Genomic DNA, 12,629 nt, shown 5'->3' with positions numbered 1-12,629 from the left:
TTGCTTGTCTCTGTATCTTGTTCTCTGAAGAAATGGAGAAGATGATGGCGAAATCACCAAACGTTATAGATCGAGCTGCCTCTTCAGAGATTTGTAAAATACCTGATGCTCTCATCTTCGTATCCTAAAGTTCTAAAGTGAAATACGAGTTTACAGAGTTCTTCGTACCAGAGCTGCCTCAACTTCTGACAATCAGTGTTAGTTTACACCATCAAGATGTTTACAAACATCACGAGATAAATACCCTTCCTCTCTATACTGATTTTATAGAATTTCAACTCGATTCAGAAAGAAACCTAAATTTCTGAAGATTAGGGTTTTGAGTTTTTTTTACTGATAAAAACAAATATTCATTTAACCGGTATGATTCGATTATATGGGGTTCTCTGTAACTGCTATGATTCGATTTCTGATTCTTCATAAACCCTGATATTTTTGTAACCGGTATGATTCACATTATATGGGGTTCTCTGTAACTGCTATGATTCAATTTCTAATTCTTCATAAACCCTAACATTTCTGTAATTATTCACTCATTGGGTATTCAATTTTGTGCAGGAAGTATGTGAAGTACCCAACTAGGAATTTTAGGGTAGAATGGTTTTGGACTAATAAGGTGAAGTATTTTGAAAATGTGGATGTTAATTCTGGAGGGTTTAAGGCATTCTGTGACAGAGTTCACGCTGTCTTTGAGTTACCACCAATTAAGAAAGTTGAGGTAATTTGGATTGGTAATGATAAGCCTGAGTATATGGTTAATGATTCTCATTGGTATGATATGTGGGATAAGGGTGTTGTTGAGGATGGGTATGTGAACTTATGGTGCAATGTAAGTGACAGGACTGTGCCTCCTGGTGATGGATGTGCTGAGAACTCAGGGATAACTTACAAGAGAGACTCAACACCATCCAGAGTTAGAAGTAGTTCAGTAACATGTATTAACTATGCTAATTCACCAGTCAGACTTGATCCAGAGATGTTTTCCACACCTAAGAAGAAGTTTAAATGCATTACATCACCAGATTTGGTCAGAAGGAGTCCAAGGCTACTCAAGAAATCTGTTGATGCAGTGACAATGATTAATGGCAGTAAGAAGAGGTTATTTGAGAATGTGGATGAGTATGTGAATGTGGATGATGATGATTATGACAATGTTGTATTTAGTGCTGAAACAAGACAAGCTGAGTTGGAGTATGAGAACATTCAACTAGTTAATGATGCTGAAGATGCCTGTCATCCAATAGATGATCCCAGAAGTCCAGTTTCTGATACTGAAGAAATGGGGATTGGTGTATACTGTGAATTTGTGAACAATTACTTTGAGGACCACCAATGGGTTGACACTTTACATCCACAACATTATATGAATGCAGTCACTGAAGTACAAGCAAGTGGTGTGGAGCAGGAAGGTGAGAAGGAAGATCCTAAAGGAAAAGCAATTGTTCCTTATGATACTGAGGGAAATATGGATTACAATAGTGATGATCACAGTTCAAGCTCTGAATCTGATGGTGAAGGTAATCGTATAACTTAAATGCATGTCCTTATGTGTATGGATTAAGCAATTGTTATGAGTTTAATAATTATTCATTTTGTTTGTGTATAAACAACTGAAAACAAAATTCCTTATTTGTATGTAGGTGTAACAGAAGTCCAAGGACCCAATGAGTGTGGTAATGAGCCAACCCATCAGAAACTACATCCATGGTACAACCAGTTTGAGCAAGTGCATGGAGAAGATGTTGATGCAGATGGCAATGGAGAGTTGTTTCCTGATGCTGATGGGAATACATTGCTCATGGTTGATGTTGACACAATATTTTTGGGAATGCAGTTTATGGACAAAGATGACTTCAAGAAGCACCTAAGGGGTTATTATGCCATTAAGAAGAGATTCCAATACAAGCTTAAGCCAAATGACAATGAGAGGATAAAAGTTATATGCAGGTTCAACAAATCTCAAGACTGCAAGTTCTTTATCTGGGCAAGTGTTAAACCTGGTGAACCAACAAAGAAAGTGACCTTCTCTGCTACTCAATGAAGACTAGTTGCTGATACTTAGAATGGATGTTGTGTTGCTTTAGTTCAGCTTCAGTCCCTTGTTGTTTTGGGTTTGTTTTTGATGTTTGAATGGATTTCACTGCATCTGTTTGCAGTTAACAGACTTATATTAGTTATTAATGGGTATTAATATATATGTAATTAACTTAATCTTCTTCCTTTATTGATTGTTCATTGTCATTGGATACATTTTACATATTTAGATTGCCTATTTGCTTGCATAGTTCTGTCATTTTCAGGGTTGCAGCTTTGGATTGATGGAAAACAGCATCAGAAAGCCATTGAAACTCTAGACAGTTGGTACATTTGAGGTAAGCTATTCCACCATTGTGTTCATTATTACATATATATAATGTTACTGTGCCCTTACATTTCTTCTTCTTGTAGGGTTGATTTGCCCATGGACAGTTGCTTTTTCCATGGCTTTTGTCACCACAAGCAAAGCAGGAAAGTGGAGATGGAAGCTGAATTTGCATTGCTTTTCCAGGTGTTGTAGCATCTGAAAACCACTCAAAGTATGAGCATATGGAACAGCTGAAGAACTTCTCACCAGCATGATCATCAGTTTGTGCTTTCAACAGCTTCCTCAACCCATTGCAAGGTACCATTTTGCATCTAGAATAGATCCATGGACAGTCAATTTCCTCATGCATACCTTTCTCACACATACCACAGTAGTTGTTGTTGTTGCTGATCTTGTTCTTCCTACTTGATGACTCCCCATAACTGCTACTGCACCATTCTTACATCTTTCCACCACCCATTCTAAACATATTGTATGAAGTATGACTGTGTGGCTGTGTCTGCAGGTGTGTGTGTGTTTTAAAGTGAAAGAAAAGCAGATAAAGCCGTTGGTGAACGGTCACATTTAAGTTGCCATGTGTCTGACTTCCAGGTGGAGTGCCACATGTTCAAGCTATCAGGTGACGTGTCGGTGCAATGGATGCATAGAAGTGCTACATAGATATCAACCACCCATGGTTCAACAACCATGGTTACAACAGCAAAAGGGTAGATTAGTCCAAATTCTTATTGTTTTATTCATTTCTCCTGTATCGGATGGAGAAAGATGAATTTGTCAAAACTAATTTAAAGTGTGATCAACTTGTAAAGCAATTAGCGAAAGGGTGACCATTTTGTAAAGCACTCTTTATAAAGACCAGACAGTGGTTAAAAATCAATATTCCGCTCCTCCGTAGTTTCATGAGTGACGCCGTCCAGACCGCGATAAGTCCCCAGTCACTTGATTGCTGTCGTAGGCGTCAAAAATAATTACACTTTCTTATTACTCAAAATATATAATGAAGCAAGGGCAAGAAATGTCGTTCCCACAGAGAGGTCTTGGGTTGTCAATATATTATGGTTTTCTATATAAACAAGGGGGGATTTTTCTGATATTTATATAACTAAAACAAGAATAAATAAACAAAAGAATAAAGCAAGCAAATCAAGGATATAAAGATATTGATCAAGGATTGGTTTTCATTCACAAACATGTTCTTGTCATAGTAATTAAAATTGATATTTAATCTCTTATTATCAAAAGCCCTAGACTATCAAGTGAGCAAGATAATCTGTAACTTTCTTAAGTTCATCAACACACACATTAGAGTCGTGGATATGAATTATACCTAAAGCATAACCTAATACCTTGTGCTAATTAAGTTCAATTCCTTGGAGCATTAAGTTTCAGAAATTAGGCTAATTAATGCAATTGAAATACATTGCGCAAACAATTCGAGCAAAGGTCAAGGTTCACATATGATTACAAGGATAAATCACTATAAACTATAACCATATTTATGCTACTTGTGTTCAAGGATTATTGCTCGATGATTAATCATAAACCAGCTATAAATATGAATATGAATTCTACCAATTTGCAACTTGACAAAACAAATACTCAAATCATGTTGCAATACATCAATCATGCAACTATATTTCCAGATAATCATGAACGATAAATATGAGACAAAACTAATATATTGAATCAAATAATTATGTTATGTGAAATCCAACTCAACCCTTAAACCAACAATAAAACTCTAGCTCATGTTCATGGAGTTCATCACAAGAATAAAGATAAAAACTTTCATGTTTAAAACCCTAGAACAGAAGTAGAAGAAGAGATGTTCTCCCCGGTAAGATATTTCGAACCCTCTTTTATACTGTCTACTTTTCCAAACCGCATAAGCCAGTTGTTGCTTTCGAAGGAACCCAAAACTCAAGCCCACATATCAGATCCCAAGTTCATTTGATGAGTCAACTGAGTTAACTCGCTCTGGTTGGAATTCAGTCAGAGTCTACCCTGTTTTTGGCTGTTTCCCCGCCATAATTTCAGGCCATTTATTTGCTTCCCTGCACAACCTAGCATTCATCTATTTAAAGTCATTCGTTCCGCATCACTTGCACAACTCACTGTAACTTGGCTCCACTTCTAGCCTGAATTGCATCTCCAGAAATATGTCATTTCAGCATACACACACAATACTTAAACACCTGCAATATCATCTTCTCTATAAGTTCAGCTTCCGTTGTCTCCTGCAATTGCATTCAAGAGTTCCTGCAACTCCAAACACACAGCATAACATACATTACTTCACTGCACTGTTCTGCAGTTTTACAGCTGCAACTGCCATTCCATAATCATTAGTGCCTCAAACTCTCACCAAGGGATAAGCGGATTCATTCCCTGAACTTCATTTGAACAACACCAGCTCCTTCTCTGTATAAGAAAGAATCACTCAATCACAACCCTAACATACATCTATCATCTCATTCTTGATAGCATCAGAACCATCACGAATCACCAGCAGCAACTTGCAGTAGCACAATTATTCTTCCATGTCGTTCCCATTGTTTCACTTGAGCAATGGCAACAACTTCTTTTCTCAAGAACCCATCACTTGCTCCATCTCTATCTCTTTGTTGACTGTAGTAAGTTAACAAGACCCCTTCGTAAACATCCACCATTATCAACACTACCAAATCCACTCTCACTGCCACCAAACCCACTGTACTGTCAGCACTTCTTTCACTAGGACCCAAACCTCATGATGGACACATTTTTGTGTCCGATTTTTCTCGATTCTATAAATTGTTATGTCTCATTTTTGTACTTATTATGGTGTTTTATGTGTGTGTAGGTATTTTTGGCCAATAAAGCTCGAAAAGTTGCTCCCGAAGGACAACTACTAAAGGGAACCCATTTTGGGGAACCCAGCGTTATTTGCACCCCAGGGCATCCCCAAAGGCATTTGCTAAAGGCACCCCTACTCTGGTTAGAGGGCCACCCATCTTCTACGTTGAAAAACAGAAAATGGCGGGAAATTCTCTTCCCAACTGCATGACTCTGTGAAGCGATTTGGGTGCTCTTCTATTGGAAGTTTTCACGAATATGGATCGTTATGGGCTTTCTAGGAGTAAACAGGGAAGGAATGATCTCTACAACCGAATAAAAGAAGATGTATGATTAATTCTCGGCAAACAGGGGCATGCACTTTTCTCGGATTTTCTGTGTATTAATTATGGGAATTACGTGTGACAAGGAGAGAAGATAATCTTCCAGGATTCGACTACATCCAATAAGGAGGGTTTGGCTGCTGGAATACGCGTAAAGGAACCAACAGATAGAAGGTAAGTCCGTCTCTTTAGGGAAAATAAAACCGAGTTATTATCGGATTTATATCAGGATTTTGGGGACCGGAGGAGGGCCAGAGAAGAAGAAATCAGAGTTTGATCAAACTCTATTTCTGTTGCTGCTGCTGCTGCTGATCGGAGCTGAAGAACAACGTCGCGAAAGAATAAAAAGTTGCGAAAGCCTTATCACAACTTTCAGAAAATAAACTGTTACCTATTCTTTCAAACCCGATATGTTCTGTAACAATTTCTCCAACAATTATATAGGGTTCGCAATAGTTCTGTTAGGGTTCTTAGAAGAAGTGGTTTCTTTAACAGTTATATTTGTTACAAACCCTAAGGAAGGGTTTATTTTTATTATTTTTTGTTCTTTTTTACGCCTTTGGTATTTTTTGATTCTTTTCAGATTTGGAGCGAAGCTACAAGGAAAGAAAAAGTTTTATAAAAGGAAAGCATCGCCAAAGAAGGAAAGAAAATAGGAATCCAAAAGGAGTGAAGAAGAAGTTTTGTATATAGTTATTTTATTTTTATTTTTTTAGAGAAAAACTTTGTATTTGGGTTTTTATTATTTTTGTAATTTTTCTTTTCTTTTTGGACACTTTTGGACATTATTATTATTATTATTTTTTAAAAAAAAAAACCCTAAGGAAGGGTTAAAAATTAAATACAAAACTGTTTGTAGGGAAGGGAGACAATTACGATATTGTCTCGGCTCCTCGGGTTCGCACACTGACATTGGGGTCGGTGGCCCGAGTCGACTTCAGCGGTTCATCCCCCGTCTGGTACGGGAGGTAAGCTTTTAAACACCCGTGAATCCCCTGTCAGCGGGTTTACTATCTTCCTTAAGGTGCATATGAGGAATTGAATACGGAAATTTATATTCCTAGTAAAGGGCAAGGCCTGGCCATATAAGATAAGAGTTAGGATTTCATCACCGTGCTCTTCTTTCCCACTTTAGGAAAACGATACCAAACGCGATCCCAAGCCTAAAATCTTGATTATAACGAGACCGATAAGGTAACGAGCTTGTAGGAAAGTCGTTTGAAAGGACTGTATTGGGTGTATTGTTAGCCTAACTCGAAATTTAGGAAGATTATTGTAAGTCAATTAGAGCCGCCTTGTAACCCAGGGAAGTGTTGCCAAAGAGGTGGGGGTATCAAAGCTCCCATGAGCTTCCTCTACTTCTCTTTGACTTACCTTATTCGGATCGTTCTAGAGAGGTTTGCTAAAAATGTACCTAGTTGCCTTTTGGGAGATTAGAAGCTGGTCTAGAAACAATCTAAGGGAGCCATCATGCTTTTTGTTTGCTAGATTTTATAGGTTTGATTTGGTCGAGTCATCCTTGTTTGTGATTGTATAGAATTCCTCTGTAGTTTGTATTTTTGGGGTGATGAATCCTTTTCAGGAGACGCCACCTGAGATGACGTTACGAGACTATAAGCGTAGAAATTCTCATTATCAGGAGACATCATCTAAAACAACTCTTCATGAATATATGGATGGGAAACGACATTGGGATGTTCCAACGGTAAGCGAGGAATCACCTCTAACGATCTACGAGAAGTATTATAAAAACAGACCGCTTAGTTTGGAACAAAGATCGAGAATTCTTGAGTGTCAAAAATTATATTATGATGATGAGGATAGTGATGATGAAGAATCTGAATGTAGGCATAGTGATCAGGAATGTGTTACCCCAATTGAGCCTTATAATGATAATGTTATTTCTAGTTCAAATCCAAATAATTTTAATAATTATTCACCTATTCAAAAGGACGAGGATTTGACTAGAGATATCCCAGTTTTAGACGATGTAGTATTTCCTTTGGATTACGAACCTAATAGTGCTTTAGAGGAACGGGTTTATTCCGAAAATGCTGTTTTAGAGTCCAGTGACTTAGAAACAATAGTCTTAGACGAAGAGGATAGACCCGTAGATATGAGTAAAGATTCACTACCTGATAATAACTTAGAAGAATCAATTGACCATTTTCAAGAACCCGATGATCTAGAAATTAGAGAAATTGTGACTAGTCTATCTAGAGACACTGAAAACTCTAAGTTTGGGGGTGATTATCACCTTCATAGTGCCTTACCTTTAAGTCTCATAAAGTCCCCTCACTTAGGAATTGATATCTGTTCCTCGACCATTTTACAAGATTACCTTCATACTCGTTTTCCCGAAGTTCAGTCATTAGAAACCCATTCTCTGGTTGATATGGTTTTCCCAGGAAATAATACCAAGATTGACTTTGTTTTCCCGCCAAACAGTTTTATCCCAAATGTGGGAACTTATAGATTTCAAATGTGTCAATTATTAAGTTCTGAGACTACACCTAATTACTTTAGGATATTAGAATCGACACATTTTCTTAAGAATGATCATTATTCTCATTGTGGTCAATTATGTAAGTCAAACCTGATTGACTTAGAGGATCCTCAATTATTTAGGTTATTATTATGTGCTTCTAAATTCTTATTTGAGTATTTACAGACTCTAGGACCTAATACTTCGGATCTCAATTTTGAGGAGTTGCAGCCTAAAGAAATATATTTAGACCCTTTCATAGAACCTGAACCTGAACCAAAATTAGATATAGATATCTTAATCAGGAAACTAGATAAGGGAATGCTATTCTTATTCACTTTCTTGGTTTATTGCAGTTTCCTTTGGTCAGCTCTATTTGGTTTTGAAGACCCACAGTTATTTCGACTGTTACTATATGATTCGAGGTGACTAATCTTTTTTTAGTCTGGCTGAAGACTTTAAACTTAGCACTTCTTGGGAGGTATCCCATGCTCATACAACACGGTAATATCTTTCCTTAACTTTTTTGCTTCGAATGGTAACAGTTTCTCCTTGTTCATGCTTTTAGTTTCATCTTTAGAACATTGAGGACAATGTTAGATTTAAGTTTGGGGGTATGGGAGAAAATTTTTAGTTGCAATAAATAAACTCCAGAGCCTAGAAATTTATGCCTATTAAGGATGGCACTAACCAATCTAAGTGGATGTAAGCATTTTGGTTGTAGGAGTTGAGGAACCAATCTGATTAGATGGAAACATATAAAGAGTCTATTCATAAAAGCACAGAGCTCAGGTGTTATAAATAACATGATAGTTTCACCATATCTCGTTGAGTCCTTTTCACTTCTATTTTTTTTTTATTTTAAACTATGTTTCTCTAAGTGATTAGGTGGGGCACACGATTCAAGTTGTTACCACTGCAAGGGTGAAATAGAGTGATTGAGTTACTATTTATAAAAAAAAAAAATTGAGACCGAACCAATTAGACCAATCGGAATAAATATTAACACTTGGATAGCAATATGTGTGTGTTCTACCTGTCTCCGTCGCCTAAACAAGCGTGGAATGCAGGACCCGTGGGAACTATCATGTAATCTGCTGACAAGAAGCATGCGCTTGGATCCGAAAGATCTATTCATACCGTTTAAAAAAATGAAAAATTCGAGAAAAAATTAAATAAGGTTATTGTTCTATGTAGTCAACCACTGGTTCCCTTGTATATGCCAGTTTGTTGATTTAGATTTAGGTTATCGGCCAGTGGTTCCCTTGTATATGCCAGTCGTGTTGATATTAGTCAGACCAGTATCTCAGTCCATTAGGATAGGTTCATTTTGGCAGTGGCCTTCAGACAGATATGTGAAACATCGATCATTTGGTCAACATCAAAACCATCTACATTTTTCTATTTGCATCTTCTTAATCTATCCATATGATTAGCTTGACTTCGAATATGATGTCCATAGTGCAACTATCTGAGTAGAGCTCTGTCACTTATATATGAATTTTAGTATGCTTGAGTGCAAACTCGTGTACAACAATTGGAATTTCGCATCAGGGTACTTCCTTTTGTAGTCAATAAGTATGCCAACCAAGGAGATTCTTTAGTGCCTTCCAAGGTTCTGTGTAGATAGCTAGGGTCTGGAGTATAAAGGTTTTGTGGGTATATCTCTAGTAAGCCCTTCCGAGACTATAACTCGGCCTCTAGGGCCACCTAGGGGTTTAAAGGCTTATTGCATACGCTAAATGCAATTGACGATGCCTGCGACAGTGAGTTAGGATTTTATTTTATTTTATTTTTGCTCGAGGACTAGCAAATAATAAGTTTGAGGGTATTTGATGGATACATTTTTGTGTCCGATTTGTCTCGATTCTATAAATTTTTAGGTCTCATTTTTGTACTTATTATGGTGTTTTATGCGTGTGTAGGTATTTTTGGCCAATAAACATTTTTGGAGAAATCGGCTCGAAAAGTTGCACCCGGAGGACACCTACTAAAGGGAACCCATTTTGTAAGGGGTAACCAAGTTACTAAGGAGAACCCAGCGTTATTTGCACCCAGGGCATCCCCAAAGGCATCTGCTAAGGAACCCCTACTCTGGTTAGGGGGCCACCCATCTTCTACGTTCAAAAACAGAAAATGGCGGGAAATTCTCTTCCCAACTGCATGAATCTACTGAAGCGATTTGGGTGCTTCTGTTGGACTTTTTCACGAATATGGATCGTTATGGGCTTTCTAGGAGTAAACAGGGAAGGAATGATCTCTACAACCGAATAAAAGAAGATGTATGATTAATTCTCGGCAAACAGGGGCATGCACTTTTCTCGGATTTTCTGTGGATTAATTATGGGAATTACGTGTGACAGGGAGAGAAGATAATCTTCCAGGATTCGACTACATCCAATAAGGAGGTTTTGGCTGCTGGAATACGCGTAAAGGAACCAACAGATAGAAGGAAAGTCCGTCTCTTTATGGAAAAGAAAACCGAGTTATTCTCGGATTTATATCGGGAGATTGGTGGACCTGTTGGGTATATAAGGAGTTGGTAGAAGTCAAATAAGGATGTCGAGAAGTTGGGGGTCTATACATAGCTTAGAGGAAGCTCAGGGACGAAGAAATCACGCTGCAGAGAATGTTGCAGCAGGAGGAGGAGGAAGACGAAGCTACATTGGACGATCTAAGTCAGTAGCAGAAAAGTGCTGTTCATCTACAGCAACACAGAATTATCGTTTCCCAGCAGTCCTATTTCTTCTGTATATTTTGTAACAGCCTATTGCAACGCCTACAAACGTTGCAGTTGATCTGTTTTAGTGATTTTTCTTGTATTATCATCTTCAAACATCTTTTTGAGCTATGGATTACTATTTTGAACAAGTGTTTGATATGAGGAGCTAAATCCCATCACTGGGACAATGGAGGAAGCCATGTTTCATAATTGATTGGTAACTATATTTGAATCTTTTGACTTTTTGCATTATGGTTACTCAATTTATGATTTTCATTAATTAGTTGTGATTTCGTTTGGTATATGCTTAGACGGAAGAGATTTTGATATATTATGCTTGTGATTTACATCTAATGTTTTAGAAATCTAACTTTGTCAAGGAATAAGAGTCTAGAAAATAGCTATAATTGTTAAGAATCATTATATGAACCAATTGAATGGAATTTGGTGGAATCCTTAGTCTCAGTACCTCTTGATACTGTGACAACCTTTTGTATATATATTTTCTATTTTTATTATAAGTCTAAAATCGAATCTCAACAAGTCCGAGTTTGAACGATACTCTACTTACCATTAAAAACTACATCACCTCAACATCAATCCCATAAGGCACAAGCATCTTCTCACGACAGAGTAATATACAACAAACCCATTATCGTTCCTACCTTCTATCACCACCAGCTTCATTAACAGTAGTTCTTGTTCTTCAATCTAGAACTTAATCTCAATTCCTAAAACTGGATATTGGTGTCCATCTTGTCTCTTCCCTGATCCAACTCTTCTTTGTAATCAAACCCTCAACTCGTCACCAACCTCAAATTCACATCAAACCCATCTTCTTTGCGGCATCAGATTCACACAACATTCAGTCGAATTCAAAACCCTAACATCCTTCTCAGATTCAATTGACATGAGAGATTTTCTTCTTAATCTTCTCCCAATTCAGAAATCCGTCGAAACCCCTTCAATTCTTCCTTCTCGTTATCCATTTCCTTTACCAGCTAATGCTCTTGACTTCTATGGTCTAATGGTGCCGCCATAACTTACTTCACTTCTCTCTGAATTTAGACGAGAATGATTTCTCTCAATTTGGGTCTTGTGTAAGAATGAGGCTAGTAGATATAGCCACCCTGGTGAAGTAGATAAGGGGTACCATATAATGAATTGCTTGTCGGTTCCAGATAACTGACTTGATATTCATTTTTTTGCTCAACCGTAGCCAGCTTCGCTCCAAATGAATGCTTTCTTCTTCCTCGAATTCTTCCACCAACAACAACCGTCTCTTACTTCTCATATCCACTTTTTTCTCTTCAATTCCTTTTCATCACTAAAGCTGACATGCTTTTCAGACAAAGATGAAGAAATAAAAGCAAATAATGAGAAATAATCCGCCCCCAACATCAGTTGCACTTGAAATGACACTTTTGCCTTGTTTCTTCTTCTTTCATTCCAAATGACTCCAAAGTACCTAAAAACTCAAAAATAAACATAAGATACGTAATTTACGTGAAAAATCGCAAAGAAAGCATAAACAATAGATATAAATCTAGGTGTTTATCACACCTATCATCACTCCTCGTCATGTGATAACTGAGACATTGATTCCCGAGCGGATTGTTTGCTTCTACCATCTTGAGATCGGAATTGAAAGATGAAACTTGAAATTGGAAATCTATATTGCAATCGAGAGATTGACCTCCCACTGTGGTCGTCAATTGTTTGTGGGTGAAAACTGTTTCTGCTGATTTCGGTAATTTCATGTGAGTGTGGATGATAAACGAATCCAAACCCAAAAAAATGTACTGCACGAGAGTACTTTTTATTCGAGAGATCAATCTGTACAATCCTGTCCTAAACCAAGAAATGGCTGTTCCAGGCTTGCTTCGGTCATAAAGTGAA

At 37.5% G+C, this 12,629-nt stretch overlaps 1 protein-coding gene across 2 annotated transcripts; it reads left to right on the top strand.

Annotated features, from left to right (window-relative positions):
• On the top strand, positions 1 to 2,224 carry LOC113318267. 2 transcript variants are annotated; one of them, XM_026566417.1, is made up of 3 exons: positions 1 to 197; positions 559 to 1,517; positions 1,641 to 2,224. In XM_026566417.1, the coding sequence occupies exons 2-3, from the start codon at positions 752 to 754 to the stop codon at positions 2,039 to 2,041; spliced, it is 1,167 nt and encodes a 388-aa protein (XP_026422202.1). In that variant the 5' UTR covers positions 1 to 197; positions 559 to 751; the 3' UTR covers positions 2,042 to 2,224. The 2 variants fall into 2 exon arrangements, with proteins under 2 accessions (XP_026422202.1, XP_026422201.1); XM_026566416.1 differs by having other exon boundaries at positions 1 to 444.
• Positions 2,225 to 12,629: the final 10,405 nt, after the last annotated feature.

This window comes from Papaver somniferum, chromosome 10 (genome assembly GCF_003573695.1).
Source record: "Papaver somniferum cultivar HN1 chromosome 10, ASM357369v1, whole genome shotgun sequence".
In the NCBI taxonomy this organism is placed as follows: Eukaryota; Viridiplantae; Streptophyta; class Magnoliopsida; order Ranunculales; family Papaveraceae; genus Papaver; species Papaver somniferum.
This window is presented reverse-complemented; position numbering and strand designations above follow the sequence as displayed.